At 41.6% G+C, this 18,979-nt stretch overlaps 1 protein-coding gene across 4 annotated transcripts in view; it reads left to right on the top strand.

The window, feature by feature from the left end:
- The window catches only part of LOC111587474 (myocardin-related transcription factor A-like), a 48,796-nt gene that overhangs the window by 7,639 nt on the left and 22,178 nt on the right, over positions 1-18,979 (top strand). For 2 of the 4 annotated variants that reach the window (XM_055005443.1, XM_055005442.1), the window contains exons 1-2: positions 11,233-11,734; positions 16,887-16,952. In XM_055005443.1, the coding sequence (XP_054861418.1) occupies positions 11,611-11,734; positions 16,887-16,952 (190 nt within the window). In that variant the 5' untranslated portion in view covers positions 11,233-11,610. Of the gene's footprint in view, positions 1-11,231; positions 11,735-11,921; positions 16,625-16,886; positions 16,953-18,979 lie in introns of those variants that run through there. The other 2 variants (XM_055005444.1, XM_055005445.1) reach the window with 2 other exon arrangements.

The following is an 18,979-nucleotide window of genomic DNA, read 5'->3' as shown; positions in this document are numbered from 1 at the left end:
TTAGATGGAAATCCTTCCAGGAACCATTTCTAAGGTGCATGGCTCCCCCCTCTGGCCACCACCAGTCATACAACCAGCATTTTTGCAGGACGGAGCATGAATCCAGAAAAGAACAGAGAAAAGTTTCATTTTAAATCTGCTCCAGGTGTCTTTTTAAAGCCCTGAATAACCTTTCTGTGTGTCGGAGCGCAACCTTAGCCCCAGAGCAAACGCTTAAAGAGCAGCTGGATTTAGCAGCGAGGCCAGCTGGTCCTGCTATTTAAACCCGCCAGAGAGCAGAAGTGAGAGGAAACAGAGATGTAATATCAGAGGAGGAGTCAGGTGGGGAGGAGAGAAACTGCTGTAGGGGCAAGAAAGAGACGGGTAATATTAAAGAGCAATATATAATAGGTCAAGTACAGTACGGGGTAAAAGGAACTTTTAATGGAAATCAATCAGTCACAATATCTCCTCTTATAGACAACACTGAGGTCGGTATTAATATCCACTAAACAGTTGCTCCAATAAGCAGCTCTATGCAGCATTAGATTCAATAGGGGAGGTTTTAGAGGCTCCAAACAACCCACTGCAGAATAAAATATGGAAAAAACTGAATATTTGGAGGTAACCTGCTATTTCCTGACCACTAAACTGAATGCATCATCTGGAGCTGTCAAACAGGCTCCCATTATTCAAAATAGTTAGCAGGAATACTGAGATGAAGCTAACGCATTCTGTCTTTTTTATCCAGACTTCAGTTTGACTGGCATGTGAATCAATAGCTAATAACTGTATTTTTATTATTTCTGAGGGGCCTGAAGGGAGAGACGGATGCAGATAGATCTGGTAGCCCAAAATGGATATGAGTGAGTCAACAGCTAATTAAAAAATACCAGCTCAGTAAGTTTCTGAGGGAGATAATAGAGTCTTTATATGGAAAGCAGAAACAGGAAGCTAGATATAATAGTGGATCATAAGAGCGTGAGAGCAGCAACTATAGGAGCTAATCTGGAACCTGTTTACAACTTTGGTTTGTTTTAGAAAGAGGACAGGTGATGAAACCAAAGAGGAGGCAGATGGACAGTTGTTCCAGTTTAGTTCTGAAATAATGCAACATACCAGGACTGCTTTTAACTTTTCACCCATTTAACCCTCCTGTTGTGTTCATTTATGGGCAACAAAAAATATTGTTTCCTTGTCTGAAAAAAAATCCAAAAATTCAGAAAAAAAAATTCCCCAAATTTCTGAAAATTTGCAAAACCTTCAGGAAGAAAACTCCAATAATTCCTTAAAAATTTCCCTTTAAAATTTTATTTAAAAAAAAAAAAAATCCCCCAAATTTGGCAAGAAAATTCTTGTAAATATTTTCCAAAAATGAGTAAAAATCTTCCAAAAAAGTCCTGAAAATATCTAAAGTGATTCCATATACATCAGTAAAACTTCTAATATTTTCTTTAAGAACATTCACATAAAAATCACCCAAAATCCAGTGAAATTCTCTGGATTTTGGTTGATTTTTTTTGTGAATATTGTTAAAGAAACATTTTTAACATTTTTTCCCATTTCCCAAAAATGTTGAAAATGTGGACCAGAAGTTTCAGAAGTTTCACTGTGAAAATATATATATTTTTCCCACATTTTCAAACTTTAAAATGGGTCAATTTGACCTGCAGGATGACACGAGGGTTAAAAAGTTCAGTGTGACGGTTTTCTGTTCCTCTTTGAAACCCTGTTAGTTTATTTCCAGCCTGTTAACTGTTCGTCTATGTAGCGCTGCCTCAGAGCTTTAATTTCCTGTTTTACTGAGCAGACGGTCGTCCAGGTTCATCTGCAGCTCTGAGTCAGGTTATTAATGAACGTTAGCTTACAGCAGCTGCTCCTGGAGACGCCTTCTGACCTCAACACTTAGAACTTCCTCTCAGTGATGCAGCAGAGAATCCTGATAGATCCGTGTCCTCCTGAGAGACGATGACAGCGACACATTAGTGCACATAGCAGGCATGCTGTTAGGCTGCTGGGTCAAGCAAAGGTTAAATAGGAATCTGAACTGTTTGGGCTGGTCCAGGGTCAGATGTCTCAACAACTACTGGACGGTTGTCATCAGACCTGTGAAGATATTCATGGTCTCCAGAGGATGAATAAAGAGGATGTTAGCCCATAACGATGGATGGATGGATGGATGGATGGATGGATGGATGGATGGATGGATAGATAGATAGATACATAGATAGATACATAGATAGATACATAGATAGATACATAGATAGATACATAGATAGATAGATAGATAGATAGATAGATACTTTGTTCATCCCCTTGGGGAAATTCAAGTTTTCCAGTAGCTCACACGCTACTTTCGTGAAAAATAAGGAAACCACTGTGAGAAAGAGCATGCAATTAATTTGAAAATCATGCTGGTTGAATAAAGATTGCTGGTGTTTACAATAAAAATGAATATTAAAAAGTGTAAGTACAGAATAGAAATAATAATCATATAGGACTGTGGGATTACTGGGTTTTATTGCACAGTTGAAAGTTGAGTGTTTCAGCCAACAGTCCAGGTCAGGAGTCGCTGCCCTGACTGAGGTGTTGGGTGCTGATGGATGGACAGAGGATCTCCTGTAGCCTTCAGTCCTGCAGCACAGCAACATGAGCTGCCCACTGGAGCTGCTCCATGTCCAGCCAGTCCTTAGTGAGTCCAAACTCCTGCCCAGCACAGAACCAGCCTTCTTCACCAGCTCATCCAGTCTCCTGGTGTTCCTTTCAGTAATGCTGCCTTCCAACAGACCACAGCACAGAGAAGACCTCTGGTAACCAATGACTCGTAGAACATATGCAGCTTTTCACTTCCAAAGCTCTTAATGTCCTGAGGAAGACCAGCAGGCTCTGCCCCTCTGGTACCAGGCCTCTTTGGTTGCAGTTTGTTGTCAACTTGCAAAAATAAGTATTTATCAGTCTGTCCCCCTTCAGTATTCTCCCCTCTGATGTTAACAGGCTGGAGTGAAGGCTTAGCCCTGTGCAAGTCCACAGACATCTCCTTCAGTCTTGGAGATGTTCAGCAGAAGGCAGTTCTTATTGGTCCAATCACTGAAGGCCTCAGTCAGGTTCCTGTACTCACCTTCCTGCCCCTTCTTTAAATACACCACAGTAGCTGTGAGCTCAGAGTACTTCTGAATGTGGATGGTCTGTTCTTAACAGACATTCATGGTCCTACCTGATGTGTAGTTCTGACCTTGGTGATCCTCTCACAGCTCTGAAACCATTCTTGTCCTCCAGGTGTCCTACTGCCCTCCTAGAAAAGCCTCTGGTGTCTGAGAGATCTGTAGGAGGTGATCCTTGGCATTGGTGCTTTGGTGAGATTGGGTGGAGGCAGCAAAAGTTACAGGACTTTAACCAACTAGACTGTAGTTTGTGTTCTTGTCAAACTGCTGCTGTTTCATTTCATTTTGTAACTTAAGTCTTGGAAAAGTTTTGACTTAAAATACGCTCTTTTCCAATAGTCTTCCAAAGCAAACTGGTTGTTGACAACACCAGCTGAGAAAGTCTGCTCTGGACTCGTCTATTTCTGACGTTCGTAGATGTTTATGGGTCTATTTCTGATGTTCATAGATGTATATAGGTCTATTGGATGATCCAACGTGTTGAAAGATGACACTAAATGTCTCACTGAGGCTCCTGATAAAGAGACAGTGTCTTCATGAGTTAGAAGTGAAGTCAGACCTCCTGATATCAAGACAACGACATTTTTTAGCTCAGAAGGAAATGTTTTGACAGTTGTTGCCTGGGCTGTCTTTTAAATCCTTACATTTCTGTCTTTTTTCCTTCTGTCTGCAGTTATCTAAAACTACATTACAGTTTAATAGCGTCCTGCATTTAATTTCCCCTGATGAAGGTTTGGAAGATGCAGTTTGTGATTTTGTTAAATTGTTTTGAGAAATATTTCTGACATCATTTTGTTATTTTTTTTAATCTATTATTTATGCAGTCATCAATAATTTCAATTTGGTGGACAGAATTATAGATTTTTTGCTCGTGAAACCTGAACTCTGTTAATGTTTAGCATTCAGGAAACTGCAAACTAATTAATTTGAAGTCTTAATTGTGTTTCAGTAACCCAGTAACCCTGTTGTTTTCTGGTGCACGGAGTTTTCTAGCTGAGAAAAGCAGCCTTAATCGTTGGATAGCATAAAAATAATGTGACAATGTGAAAAGGATCACATATATTAATGAACCTACAGAGATTCTACAGCTCCCCTCATGTTCACAAAGCTTCACATTGACCTTCACCTCACTGTCTGAGGTCCAAGACTTCTGTTTCAATTCATTCCTACAACTCTCATAGCATTGGTTTTTAGCAGGCAGCTGTTTTCAGAACAAAACGTCTCTAAAACCAAACTGCACATCTGCTCTAAAAGCTGACTGCCTGACAGACACATTCAGAGACTAAGTGGTGAATGTAGCTTAGCATTTAGCCGCTAAAGAGCCAATTATTTCCCTCAGGAGCTGAAGAAGAACGAAAACCGGCCAAAATGTGTACCTTGGATTTACGTGCAGCAGGCAGCCAGAAACATGCCTCTGGATGAATAAAAGTGTTATGTAATCACTAGATATGTCCATCCTGCTGCCACATGAGTTTTAATGGAGAGTGTAGTTGTAATGTAGAACTGAATTGAAGTGGGTGGTAAAGGCTCAGTGTAAGGAAGGGTTGCTGTAAGTTTGATCTGTGAAGGTCATTCCTGTAGTTTGTAGCAGCGCTGCAGACAGATCTATCCCACAATAGCTCCAGGGGGGCTAATGGGACATGAAGACGATGAGAATTATTGGAAGCTTGTCTCTGAGTTAGTTAGGATTTTAGTTTCTGTCAAATGTGGCCCAGCAGTTATAGAAATGTTAAAGGGATTGTCGTGATTTAAGTAGAAATATGGAACATGGGAACGGTGACCTTGAACCTTTAGTTTTACTCTGAAGCTTTTCTCTGAGATCTGAGTCTGTTTATTACTGAACAGATTAAGATCTGCCTCCACAGAAACAGCAGGACAGATCTGTGTGTGGGAAACACAGAGGAAAAGTCCAGTCTGCTGCTTTTATCTCAGCATTTAGACCTGATATGAAAACACACACTTCATCCAGACTCACTCAGATACAAAGACATGCACGCTCATTTTTACAGTTTAAGCCTCGCTGCAGCATAAATTATACACATATATTAGTAATTAACAGAGGACTCGACAGCCTCCCACACCTCCACACGTGCACGCCCACGCTGCCACACAGCAGGATTATCCTCCACTGCTCTGGTCGGGTCTTATCTGGAGGAATGGCGGATCAGAGTCCCGATTCGTTTTCCTCTCTCAGACCGAGGAGTTCTTCGCCTGAGGACAACACTTCCTGCATGTTAACACCCTCTGTAACAGAAACACACAGACACACACCCTGCTGCATATTTAACACTGATAATCAAATCATTTACCAAAGCACGTGCTTTATCTGCCTCGCTGCTCTTTGTTTCTGAAGCACTGCGGCTGCTACACACTTTTCTTTCATCAACATAATGTGAAAATGACAGCTGGATCCCTGTAATGCTAGCTGACAGACCAGACAGGGCAGTGCTTGGTTTCCTCACCTTGAAAGGGCCCTTTCTCACCTTTTAATGTCATGTCATGTTAAGTGATGTCGCCCGGGACAGAGCCTTAATAATGGAGATGAATGGAAGTGTCAGCAGGGAACAGGTGTTTTCTATTGACATGGCTTGAGGGAGGAGGAGACCATAAAGACAGCTTCAGCGCTCCCAGGCAGGTAGATTTACCTGACTGACCCGCTGGAAGAGAACACATCAGCTACTGGGCTACATCTGCAGCTGTACCTTTAGTAGAGAACATCTGGACTACATCTGCAGATATATGTTTAGTAGAGAACATCTGGACTACGTCTGCAGCTATATGTTTAGTAGAGAACATCTGGGCTACATCTGCAGCTATATGTTTAGTAGAGAACATCTGGACTACGTCTGCAGCTATATGTTTAGTAGAGAACATCTGGACTACATCTGCAGTTGTACCTTTAGTAGAGAACATCTGGACTACATCTGCAGATATATGTTTAGTAGAGAACATCTGGACTACGTCTGCAGCTGTACCTTTAGTAGAGAACATCTGGACTACATCTGCAGATATACCTTTAGTAGAGAACATCTGGGCTACATCTGCAGATATATGTTTAGTAGAGAACATCTGGGCTACATCTGCAGCTGTACCTTTAGTAGAGAACATCTGGGCTACATCTGCAGCTGTACCTTTAGTAGAGAACATCTGGGCTACATCTGCAGCTGTACCTTTAGTAGAGAACATCTGGGCTACATCTGCAGCTGTACCTTTAGTAGAGAACATCTGGGCTACATCTGCAGATATATGTTTAGTAGAGAACATCTGGACTACATCTGCAGCTATATGTTTAGTAGAGAACATCTGGGCTACATCTGCAGCTGTACCTTTAGTAGAGAACATCTGGACTACATCTGCAGATATATGTTTAGTAGAGAACATCTGGACTACGTCTGCAGCTATATGTTTAGTAGAGAACATCTGGGCTACATCTGCAGCTATATGTTTAGTAGAGAACATCTGGACTACGTCTGCAGCTATATGTTTAGTAGAGAACATCTGGACTACATCTGCAGTTGTACCTTTAGTAGAGAACATCTGGACTACATCTGCAGATATATGTTTAGTAGAGAACATCTGGACTACGTCTGCAGCTGTACCTTTAGTAGAGAACATCTGGACTACATCTGCAGATATACCTTTAGTAGAGAACATCTGGGCTACATCTGCAGATATATGTTTAGTAGAGAACATCTGGGCTACATCTGCAGCTGTACCTTTAGTAGAGAACATCTGGGCTACATCTGCAGCTGTACCTTTAGTAGAGAACATCTGGGCTACATCTGCAGCTGTACCTTTAGTAGAGAACATCTGGGCTACATCTGCAGCTGTACCTTTAGTAGAGAACATCTGGGCTACATCTGCAGATATATGTTTAGTAGAGAACATCTGGACTACATCTGCAGCTATATGTTTAGTAGAGAACATCTGGGCTACATCTGCAGCTGTACCTTTAGTAGAGAACATCTGGGCTACATCTGCAGCTGTACCTTTAGTAGAGAACATCTGGGCTACATCTGCAGCTGTACCTTTAGTAGAGAACATCTGGGCTACATCTGCAGATATATGTTTAGTAGAGAACATCTGGACTACATCTGCAGCTATATGTTTAGTAGAGAACATCTGGGCTACATCTGCAGCTGTACCTTTAGTAGAGAACATCTGGGCTACATCTGCAGCTGTATGTTTAGTAGAGAACATCTGGACTACATCTGCAGATATATGTTTAGTAGAGAACATCTGGGCTACATCTGCAGCTGTATGTTTAGTAGAGAACATCTGGGCTACATTTGCAGATATATGTTTAGTAGAGAACATCTGGGCCACATCTGCAGCTATATGTTTAGTAGAGAACATCTGGGCTACATCTGCAGCTGTACCTTTAGTAGAGAACATCTGGGCTACATCTGCAGCTATATGTTTAGTAGAGAACATCTGGGCAACGTCTGCAGATATATGTTTAGTAGAGAACATCTGGGCTACATCTGCAGCTGTACCTTTAGTAGAGAACATCTGGACTACATCTGCAGATATACGTTTAGTAGAGAACATCTGGACTACATCTGCAGATATATGTTTAGTAGAGAACATCTTGGCTACATCTGCAGATATACGTTTAGTAGAGAACATCTGGACTACATCTGCAGATATATGTTTAGTAGAGAACATCTTGGCTACATCTGCAGCTGTACCTTTAGTAGAGAACATCTGGACTACATCTGCAGATATATGTTTAGTAGAGAACATCTTGGCTACATCTGCAGCTGTACCTTCAGTAGAGAACATCTGGGCTACATCTGCAGATATATGTTTAGTAGAGAACATCTGGGCTACATCTGCAGCTGTACCTTTAGTAGAGAACATCTGGGCTACATCTGCAGATATATGTTTAGTAGAGAACATCTGGGCTACATCTGCAGCTGTACCTTTAGTAGAGAACATCTGGGCTACATCTGCAGATATATGTTTAGTAGAGAACATCTGGGCTACATCTGCAGCTGTACCTTTAGTAGAGAACATCTGGGCTACATCTGCAGCTGTATGTTTAGTAGAGAACATCTGGGCTACATCTGCAGCTATATGTTTAGTAGAGAACATCTGGGCTACATCTGCAGCTGTATGTTTAGTAGAGAACATCTGGGCTACATCTGCAGCTATATGTTTAGTAGAGAACATCTGGGCTACATCTGCAGCTGTATGTTTAGTAGAGAACATCTGGGCTACATCTGCAGCTATATGTTTAGTAGAGAACATCTGGGCTACATCTGCAGCTATATGTTTAGTAGAGAACATCTGGGCTACATCTGCAGCTATACGTTTAGTAGAGAACATCTGGGCTACATCTGCAGCTGTATGTTTAGTAGAGAACATCTGAGCTACATCTGCAGCTGTACCTTTAGTAGAGAACATCTGGGCTACATCTGCAGCTGTATGTTTAGTAGAGAACATCTGGACTACATCTGCAGATATATGTTTAGTAGAGAACATCTGGGCTACATCTGCAGCTGTATGTTTAGTAGAGAACATCTCAGCTACATCTGCAGCTATATGTTTAGTAGAGAACATCTGGGCTACATCTGCAGATATACCTTTAATAAAGTGTTCCATGATCCAGTGTCACAGCCAGGACAGGGCAGGCTGTCTGCTGGATGTCTTATAATAAATAACCAATGGAGAATCTTCCACAACAAATGAGGCTTTAATATCTAATTTCACTCTTTTGGTAGCAATATCAAAAGTTATTCTTTTATCAACTTTGAAAATCTATTTTCTTCCTTGTTAACACGTTTTTTATATGAGAGAAATAAGAGTTCAGGACCATGGCTGAGCATTTCCACTGCAGAATACTGATGATTCAAAAGCACAGATAGACTGGAGGTTTCTAAAGTGTAGCTGCTGCTGTTCTTCTAACTGCCAGAGAACATAAAGGTGACATATCCCAGCAGCACAGATAAACACCTGCGGAGGAAACACATGGTGCTATTGTGTGCAAAGGATATTTTCATCTGTTTACTTCCATTCTTCTCTCCTCACTCGTGTATGCAGTATTTTAATACAGCTGAATTCCTAATAATGCTGTTCTCATTAACGCATTTCTCTATTTCTGTTGTCCGACAGCAGAATAAGTATAAAATAGTGACTAAAATACAGCCCATTCTATCCAGCAAACTCACTGTATACATGCGTTAAATATGATGTTTATGCTATGAATACCGTGATATTCTCATCACATTTAAAGCTGCTACCAAAGTCCAAGAACAGTGACACAATAAGAAGAAAAGTAGTCGTTTTAGATGTTCAATGTGTGTAAAATATCCACTGGATCCATGTTCGAACCATATCAAATCCTTTTAATTTAAATAATACATTTAAATTTGATCAAATTTCTGTCCATGTTAACATTCAGCAACAGAAATAAGTGTAAAAAGCAATCATTTAAAATATATACATGGTCTAAACCTTTTCATTTTGTTAACAGGTTCAATAGAAACTTGGATTTCTTTTGGAGTCTTTTAATTGTAGTTTAATTTTTAGTTTGCATTTTAATTTAGTCCTTTGTTTACATGTTATGCTGTCCTGCATTATTGAATGACATACATTTGATAAAATAAATGAACTGAAATGAAATAGTCATTTTGGGTTGTTTTTGGTGGAAAATAAATGAGCTAAAATAGCTAATGGATTTAACAACAGAAGAATAACTCTTTAATGAAGCACACCAGAGCTGGACCCATGTTAGTCAGACTATCTATAGTCTAAATGTGAGTTTAACCAGATCCAGACTGGTAAAACTGCTCCATGTACCAGACCAGTACATGGACCAGTTTAACCAGGGTAGAGAGGAGGAATATTAGCCACAGTCCTTCAAACATGGTTAGCCAAAAAATCAGGGCATAAAGGTCAGACAGGTGGACAGAAGGACAGAGGGACAGCAGGACAACAGGACAGAAGGACAGAGGGACAGCAGGACAGCAGGACAACAGGACAACAGGACAACAGGACAGAAGGACAGAGGGACAGTAGGACAACAGGACAGAAGGACAGAGGGACAGCAGGACAACAGGACAGAAGGACAGAGGGACAGCAGGACAACAGGACAACAGGACAACAGGACAGAAGGACAGAGGGACAGTAGGACAACAGGACAGAAGGACAGAGGGACAGCAGGACAGCAGGACAACAGGACAACAGGACAACAGGACAGAAGGACAGAGGGACAGCAGGACAACAGGACAGAAGGACAGAGGGACAGCAGGACAGCAGGACAACAGGACAACAGGACAACAGGACAGAAGGACAGAGGGACAGTAGGACAACAGGACAGAAGGACAGAGGGACAGCAGGACAACAGGACAGAAGGACAGAGGGACAGCAGGACAACAGGACAACAGGACAGAAGGACAGAGGGACAGTAGGACAACAGGACAGAAGGACAGAGGGACAGCAGGACAACAGGACAACAGGACGGAAGGACAGAGGGACAGCAGGACAACAGGACAACAGGACAGAAGGACAGAGGAACAGCAGGACAACAGGACAGAGCGACAGCAGGACAACAGGCCAACAGGACAACAGGACAGAAGGACAGAGGGACAGAGGGACAGCCCAGCAGAGCAGAGGGAAGCTGACAGCAGCAGCAGGTGTTTGTGTTTAATGATTTTAGGCCTGAAAGCGGTGGATAAGATAAAGATAAGATAAAGTTCTTTATTTCTCCCCACTCCAGGGGAAATTTACATTGTTACAGCAGTTGAGGTGAGAGGTGGAGATCAGTGACACCATGCTGAGCTCAGATCAGGAGTGTTACGTGTGTGTGTGTGTGTGTGTGTGTGTGTGTGTGTGTGTGTGTGTGTGTGTGTGTGTGTGTGTGTGTGTGTGTGTGTGTGTGTGTGTGTGTGTGTGTGTGTGTGTGTGTGTGTGTGTCTGTGTCTGTGTCTGTGTGTGTCTGTGTCTGTGTCTGTGTCTGTGTCTGTGTCTGTGTGTGTCTGTGTGTGTGTGTGTGTGTGTGTGTGTGTGTGTGTGTCTTCATGTGCGCCTGTTTGTGTCTGTCAGCGGATGAATGACAGAGTACAGCAGCAGCTGAGACTCCATCTGACTCATGGAGAAACGTCTCAGTCCTACTGCAGCTACAGGAGGAGTTCTTCTGGAGCCTCATGGTAGCTGACAGTCTGAGTTCCTGAGCCTTTTATAAATTATTTTACTGCTATCATGATGAAGACTTTCTTGTCTTCTCAAGGAGTTTTTCTAAAGCAGTGGATGGACTGAGGATCATCTCTTTGATCATCTGATTTCTGAACCTTCTCCGTCTCCCTCTGCTCGGCTCTGAGAGGATTGTTCTCCTCTGATTTTAGATGTTCAAACCTGTGACAGAAATCCAGCTCCTGGGCTGAGCTGGAGCTGACCGGCTGCTTGTTCTGTCTTTTTTTCTTCTGTGGATGCCTGTTCCGATGTAGTTTTAGTCTGATCTGTCGCCATGCTGGAGCACCTGCCGTGTGTCCGCATTGAGCCCTTCCAGCCTCAGCCAATCAGCAGCAGCATGGAGGAGAGAGCCATCCGCTTTGAGTTAGAGCGCCAGGCCTGCCAGAGCCTCCGACAAGGTGGGAAACCTGCTGATGGTCATGTTTCCAGTGTGTACCAACATTTATACACGTGATTTAGAAATGTTTTTGGCTGGCTGGTTTCATTTTTTACTACATTTCTAGTTTGTTTAGTGCTAACATGCAGCAACGTGCCAAAATGTACATCTGCATATGAAAAGCTGCACTTAATGTTTTAAATTTACAGGCCTCCCTGAAGTGTGTTGCTAAGCTGAGGTATTAAGTGGATCAAATGCTCTTCCAGGGGCTGGGTTACAGCTGGTTCTCTTCCAGCTTCACGGCCTTCAGTACATGAACTCAGCAACCTGTTCGAGACATGGACCTCCAACCAAAGCAGCTCACGGAAACGAGTCTGGATCCATTTAGGAGAGTGACTTCCAGAGAATCCAGTCAGATTGAGCCAACTGCTGAAAGTCAGATTTAAAGATTTAAAAAACTAGAATTATTCTTGAAAATATCATATGTCACATATCTGTGAAATACGGTGGCGTAGCGACAACTTAATCATGCTGAGCAGAGATTCAACTACTTTTTTCTGCCTTTTTTCAGTCAACAGATTCAGCTTTTAAACTGTCCTCTGAGCATGTGTTGGCAGTTTACAGTAATGTGGCTTCATGTGGTCCGGCTGTCCGGAGGGATTGGGTTCCCAGTGGTTACAGCATGGACTCAAATAGAAAGGAAAGCGAGGGAGAAAGGGGGAGGCAGAGGAGGATCATGGGTTAGAGGCAGTAAGAGAGAAACACAACAGTACAGTACATTAGAAGCACAACAGCATGAAGAAGAGTTCAGAAAACAGGAGCACTAGAGAACAATCAACAATAATACAACAGGATGCTAAGAATGATGATGAATTTATCCCAGTTTTAAAAGAAATATCATGGACAAATAACAGAAGTAGAAGACACTGAACACATGAACCTCCACATGTAAACTTCATCATCAACATGGTCTGGAGGTGGTACACCAGGAAGCACATTGTACTCTAAACAAATGTTTGTTTTTAGGAGAGGCTGTGTGAATTATTCACTTCATTCCCTTCATAATCTAATAAAAGAGTAGTAATTAAAGAAGGACTTAGAAGCAGGTTAGATCTGTGTGCGCTCTCCGTCAGTGGTGTCTAAACAAAGTTCTCCAGATATCCCGTCCTACATGTCAATCCACAGTGTTTACGATGGGAAGCAACAAACTCACTTGGTTCAGCTCAGGAAGAATCACTGACAATAATACACCCCGGTCTGTAGCATGCTCCTGTATCCAGTAAAAATAACACACCCAGTCTGTAGCCTGCTGCTGTATCCAGTAAAATAACACCCAGTCTGTAGCCTGCTGCTGTATCCTAGATAGTAAACTAGACTCTCAGAAACATCCCCAGAAGATCTACATGTTTTCTGTGGTATGAATGGAACTGAATAAACTGCATCTACTGGCACCTAGAGGTGTGAAGACTGAGATAGACATGATGTATTTTATCAAGGCTGCTTTTATGGTCTCCTTTAATTAAAAAGAAGATGGTTTGGGATTAAATAAGTACTCCTAAAGTAAATACTAACACTTCCAGACACCACCCTGTAGTAGAATAACCAAACACACTACCACGATTAAAATTAATTTAGACATTCAAGTGCTCTGAAGCATCTACCATTTAAAAAAAACACTGTTTTCAACTCTACCTGCTAAGTAATTCAATTTTCCTGTTTAATGTGGCCTCATATTCCATTTTCCAGTGATAACAGCGGCAGGTTTAACACTTTAAACTCTCAGAAACCTTTAAAACAATCCTTCCCTCAGTTTCTCTATAGTCGACTGATTTATACCGAGCTACTGTTGGCTTAGTGAGCGGGTTAAAATGCTGTGTCATAGTGACTTTTTAAATGTTCCCAGCTGATTAATTTTAAAACCGTAGCTAACCATAACCAACCACGTTGGATGTATACATCCTGTCAGACAGAAACCCAGCAGCTATGACTCATCTGGATGACGTCTGAACCAAACAGGACTGTTCCTGTATTCAGACTAGATGCAGTTTGTTCTGGTGTTTCAGTCTGACTCAAACTGTTTGTCAGGAAAAACGTTTTTTAGGTGGAGGACTATACGTACATTGAGTCTAGATAAACATGTAGCATCCAGAACAGAAATGTGGATGGGTGGGCTAGTGATGAACAGTTTTTGGGTTTGTTTTTTTCTGTAAATTTGAACTCTTTAACCCAGCAAACAATGCCAGTGTGTTTGTTTCTGGAGTAATGTTCAGTTACTTCTGTAGGTAGAAAACAGTTTAATCCCTGCAGTTGTTGTATTTTTGGTTTTGGACAGATTAGCAAAAGATTCTTCTTAATAGATGGAGGATTGTTCTATAATGACCAATCAGCTTTAGCCTATGAGAGACCTACATACTCTCCAGGAAGGTCTCCTCTGTTTTATTAATGTGTACTCTGAACTGAACTTTCCTCTTGGATGTGTCCTTCACATAGTAGCCTGTAAGCTCACCAGGATTCCTCTAAGTCTGATAAAGTGTTGAGAAAAGGTAGCTGTGATGTTGTGAGCACGCTTTCCCAGAATAGATGGTGTATCAGCACGTTGCATCACTTTCCTGTCATCTCAGCACAAATCGTCGGCCTCCAAAACCAGTGTTTGAGTGCCTGTTAGTGTGTACGTTCACACCAGGCTGCCGTAGGAGGAGGCATTAAAACGTGTCTTTATGCGTGCTCACATTAACGTGCACTGCTGTGTGTGTGTGTGTGTGTGTGTGTGTGTGTGTGTGTGTGTGTGTGTGTGTGTGTGTGTGTGTGTGTGTGTGTGTGTGTGTGTGTGTGTGTGTGTGTGTGTGTGTGTGTGTGTGTGTGTGTGTGTGTGTGTGTGTCTGTGTGTGTAAATATTGTGCTTGTAATGAGTATCTGTGCTGGTGTTGGTTTTCTTGGTCCACCCATGTTTGCCTGCAGGAGCCGTTAAATCTTTCCCACTACCAGAGAGAGAAGCTGCTCCATCCTGCATCAGCATCTTCACAGAAACCACAGGAATAAGAATGTTTTATCTGCTGTAGGACACAGAGTTACTGTCTGCAGATTCAGATCCTAACAGGCCACAGCAGCAGAGTGTGCTCTCATTAGTTCACACTTAGGGGACAGGAAATAGAGGGAATACTAAAAATAATCTAAATTCACACAACATAATTGTAGAGTTTAAAACATGTAAAAGAGGTGCATATGCGTGACCAGGGCTGTTTCAGGGTCTGGTTTAATTTCACATGAAGGAAACCAAGACAGAAGAGGACAGTGGTGTTGGTTGATAGGGGATGATGGTTGTGAAGAGATGGAACAGGGATCAGGAAAGTGGATCAGCAGATGGAAAATGCAGATAACAGGTTTAAGAAAAGGAAGCAGAGGTTTGGATTCAAAGTTAGGTTAGATTACTGTGTTTGTTCTCTCCAGTAATGTCTCCACCATGTCACCTCCTGCTGTTTGTGAATGCAGGGAGGTCAGCAGTGGAGAGGTGTTGCTAAAGACGATTCTTTAGATCGTAATTAGTTATTTTCTGCTCCATGAATGCTATATTTACGTTCAAAGTCTCATACAGAACCTCTAAACAGAAACTTTCTAGGTGGAAGAGTTGCTTATAGTGTAGAAACGATTAAGAAGTTCTTCGGCTCTGTTTTATTAGGTTTTAACATCTTTATAATCATGTCTTCAGGTTGTCTGTTTGTTCCATCCTTGTGAACAGGATGTCTCAGGAACACGTCGAGGCGATTTCTTCAAATTTAATTCAAACATTCAGCATAACTCAAAAATAAACTGACTAGATATTAGTGGTGAGAAACAAAACACATTGTTACCCATAACTCAAGGATTCATACGCCAGTTATGGACTGATATGGATGTAAACCACATCTGTACTGGTTGGTAATATATATATTTTCATAATTATGTCTACAATATGTAGAACTATTTCTTACTTAATGCGATAGTGTGGCGTCTACCATTTCTACCAGCTAATCTGGCTCCTTTAGATGTAGTTTCTGTCCAGATGGTGTGATTAATTTGTTCCTTTAGACTCTGTGAACCTTTCTGCTGATCCAGTGACCCCCTGTGGTGTGTGAAGCCACGCTGAAGGAACACTGGAGGAACGCTGGAGGAACGCTCTAACCCTAACCCTACCTCTGCTGGGGAAAGATGAGCTCCAGTCTGAATGTCATTGGGGTGATCCACTTCAGAGCACAGCAATAAATTACGACTTTATGGATCCGTCCTTTCAGACCTCCGATAATGACCCAGCAGGTTTAACAGTAAAGCGTTAGATTTATCCACTTAATGGTGCATGTTCAGACAACTAGGAATAAAATATTAGAAGGTAGAAAGGTGCATGTTAAATGTGTGCATGTGAGATTCAGTTTAAAGTCTCTGCAGCCGAGGTCACCAGGTTCTAACCGTGGTCTGATTACTGGTCGTAACCCTCAGAAACCTTCCAGCAGCTGAGGAAGGAGCTGATATCGTAGCTGCAGAAAAAAAAACTCCATACCCAAAATGTTTGCCTCATTTTATCTCACTTCATGATGCAGATCCAACTCCTGATGGCAGAAAATCATTTCCTGCCGATTCATATTTTCATCTCCTCTTCGAAGTTCAGCCCAGAAAGATGTTTTCAGATATGAGAAAAGTCTGTTTCCTGTGTGAGGCTGGTTCAGGACAGGTTTAAGAACTTTTCAGAGTTTGACAGAATAAGAAACGTACATCAGCTGCTGTCAGGATATCCATTCTGACGTCTTTGGGTCTTCTCTTCTCCGTGTGGTGTTCAGATGTCATGAATGCTGCTATTTAATGCTGAAACAGGAACCTGCTGTGTGTGTGTTCATGTGTGTGGTGTGTGACATAACCAGAGGACCACAGACTTTGTTAGCAGGTAAGAGGTTAGGGTAACAGGGTTGATAAAAACCTCTCAGCAGACCACCTCAGATGTAGCAGAGCTCCATTATTACTGACATTTCTGGCTTCCATAATTTATTCATAGGTATTTTTTTTTTTATCTGATGTGTCTTTGACCTGTGCCTGTGAGTAAAGTCAGCGCTGTTGTGGTTTTCTGAGGTGGAGATGAAGCGTCGTCTGTTTGATGATGTTCTCGATTCATTCTGCTGCGTCTTCTCTTTCTGTTCTTCTGTCTCCAGTTCTCCAGCTGAAGCTGCAGCAGAGAAGAACCAGAGAAGAGCTGGTTAGCCAAGGAATCATGCCTCGTAAGTACGATATTATAGATTAAATAAACGCTTTAGCTGATATAATATGATCAGTTTTTAGTGCATATCCACCAGTAAACCCATTAATTCATTCATTCACTGGTCCTGTAGTAATGGACTTAAAGCAGAACTTAGAGTGTTTTCTGACTTTCAGTTAACATTAGAATGACTCTGACTCAGTTTATGCAATTTAATCCATTTATTTAATGAGTTACACATGTTCAGCGTATTCATTTCAAATGATATAAGATAAAGAAAAAGTAGATTTTCCAGCCTTTTACTATACAACAGTATGATGTAATATACCAGTAATGATTATTGCTCAGGTCTGACTAAAAACATCATCCCATAGTAAAAATACTCAAAGTTACAGGTGATCTATTTAGATATCACATTTCTGTTCATCAAATAATCAAATACAACAGCTTACAGTACAGTTATGGTGATATATCAGTACGTTTTTAGGTTAAATATTGTTAATAATAGACATATAATAATGTTGTAAATAAGCATGAACTAGTAACTCTCTGGTGGAACACATGAATAACACACAGTACAACTGTACAACTCTATTATTTTAAAAGTTTTCTGTAGATATATGGATTATTAAGGCCATGATAATCCTATAGTGAAGATCTGATTAAGTGACAACACAAGCATTCAATGAGTAACATTTTAATGTCCACCAGAAACATGTAAAACTGCAGCGCACAAGTAAAAACTACCTAAAAGAGATCCTGAAACATGTGAGTCTAACATCACATAGTGCAGAGAAACATCTCAGTTTAACAGCTTTTATGAAGACACACCAGCAGTAAAGTGCTTTAGTTGTAGATTGGTGAACCTAAAACCAGTGACTGTCTGCTCGCTTCATAGACTGACTTCATGTTTTCCGTCTCCACCGTGAGAAGCTTCATGTTGTCTCAGATTTAGAACCTTTTTTGCACCACAGTAGTTTCTGTAGTGATTTGGAGTGTGGTTTAGACGCTGCCATCGTCTCCTGACAAACGGCAGTTTCAGTCTTCGGATGGAGGTGAATCGAGGTCATGTAACTGCCAACATCCGTTAGCTGCTTTTTATCTGATTGAGGAATTTCCTCTTCTACCGTCAGGCTCAGGATGGTTAGAAGCTGCTGCTTGTGGCTCCAGTTAACAAACGTTGATTTATTGCTGTTTGATTTTGACCATTAAAAGTTCAGTTTTCATGCATTTCTGTGTAAGAGAATAGCACATGATACACAGATCAGTGTTTTAGTCTATTTATGTTACGCTCAGGGCAGCTCAGTTAAACACTACCGTAGTCTATTTTCACAAATATAAAGTTTCTGCTTTGCCTACTCTGATCTAATTCACTCTCACAGTTCATTCATTTCATTTTACCCACATGTTGTCAGACAGGGAGTGCTCTGTGCTGCGTCTATTATCTACTTCCTGTTGTTACCTGCTCATGTGGTGAATGCTTGAATGAGCAACCTACGAACTGTTCATGTGGATGTTTTTTATGCCTTCACCTCGGTGTTGCAGGTGAATATTCTGCATCATTAACTCTCCCCTCCTGTGCAGCTGCTGTAATACAACCAGACGGCTCTAAAATCACATTTACTGCTGTTAGCAACAAGGGGACCAATGGTTCTGCTGAGGTTTTTCTTATCAGTGTAGAGAGCATTTAGACATGTGGCTGTGATCAGAGTTAGTGTTATCTCTCTTCTCATCTGTGTTTTTCTGCTCTGCCTCTCTGCAGCAGCTGATTGGGACAAAGATCAAACTGATTCGCCCACATGGTTTAGATAATTAGCCGTGTCTTTCCAGACTTCTTAACCAGAGGTTTGTTGCTTGGTTTGGTGGATGTTGTGACCCAGAGTCACGTCTCCTGCAACGTTCAGGGAATCACTGAGCAGAGATGAACCTGCAGAAAGGAAATGAATCCCAGAGAAAGGAAGGTCGTGTTTATCACATGATGCTCTACTGTGCTGCACCCTGGGGGGTTAATGGCATCATTTGAGAACCACTGGACTCAGTTTAGCCTTT

Source organism: Amphiprion ocellaris, chromosome 19, assembly GCF_022539595.1.
Source record: "Amphiprion ocellaris isolate individual 3 ecotype Okinawa chromosome 19, ASM2253959v1, whole genome shotgun sequence".
Classification (NCBI taxonomy): Eukaryota; Metazoa; Chordata; class Actinopteri; family Pomacentridae; genus Amphiprion; species Amphiprion ocellaris.
Note: the sequence above shows the minus strand (reverse complement) of the source record. Positions and strands in the feature narration are given on the sequence as shown.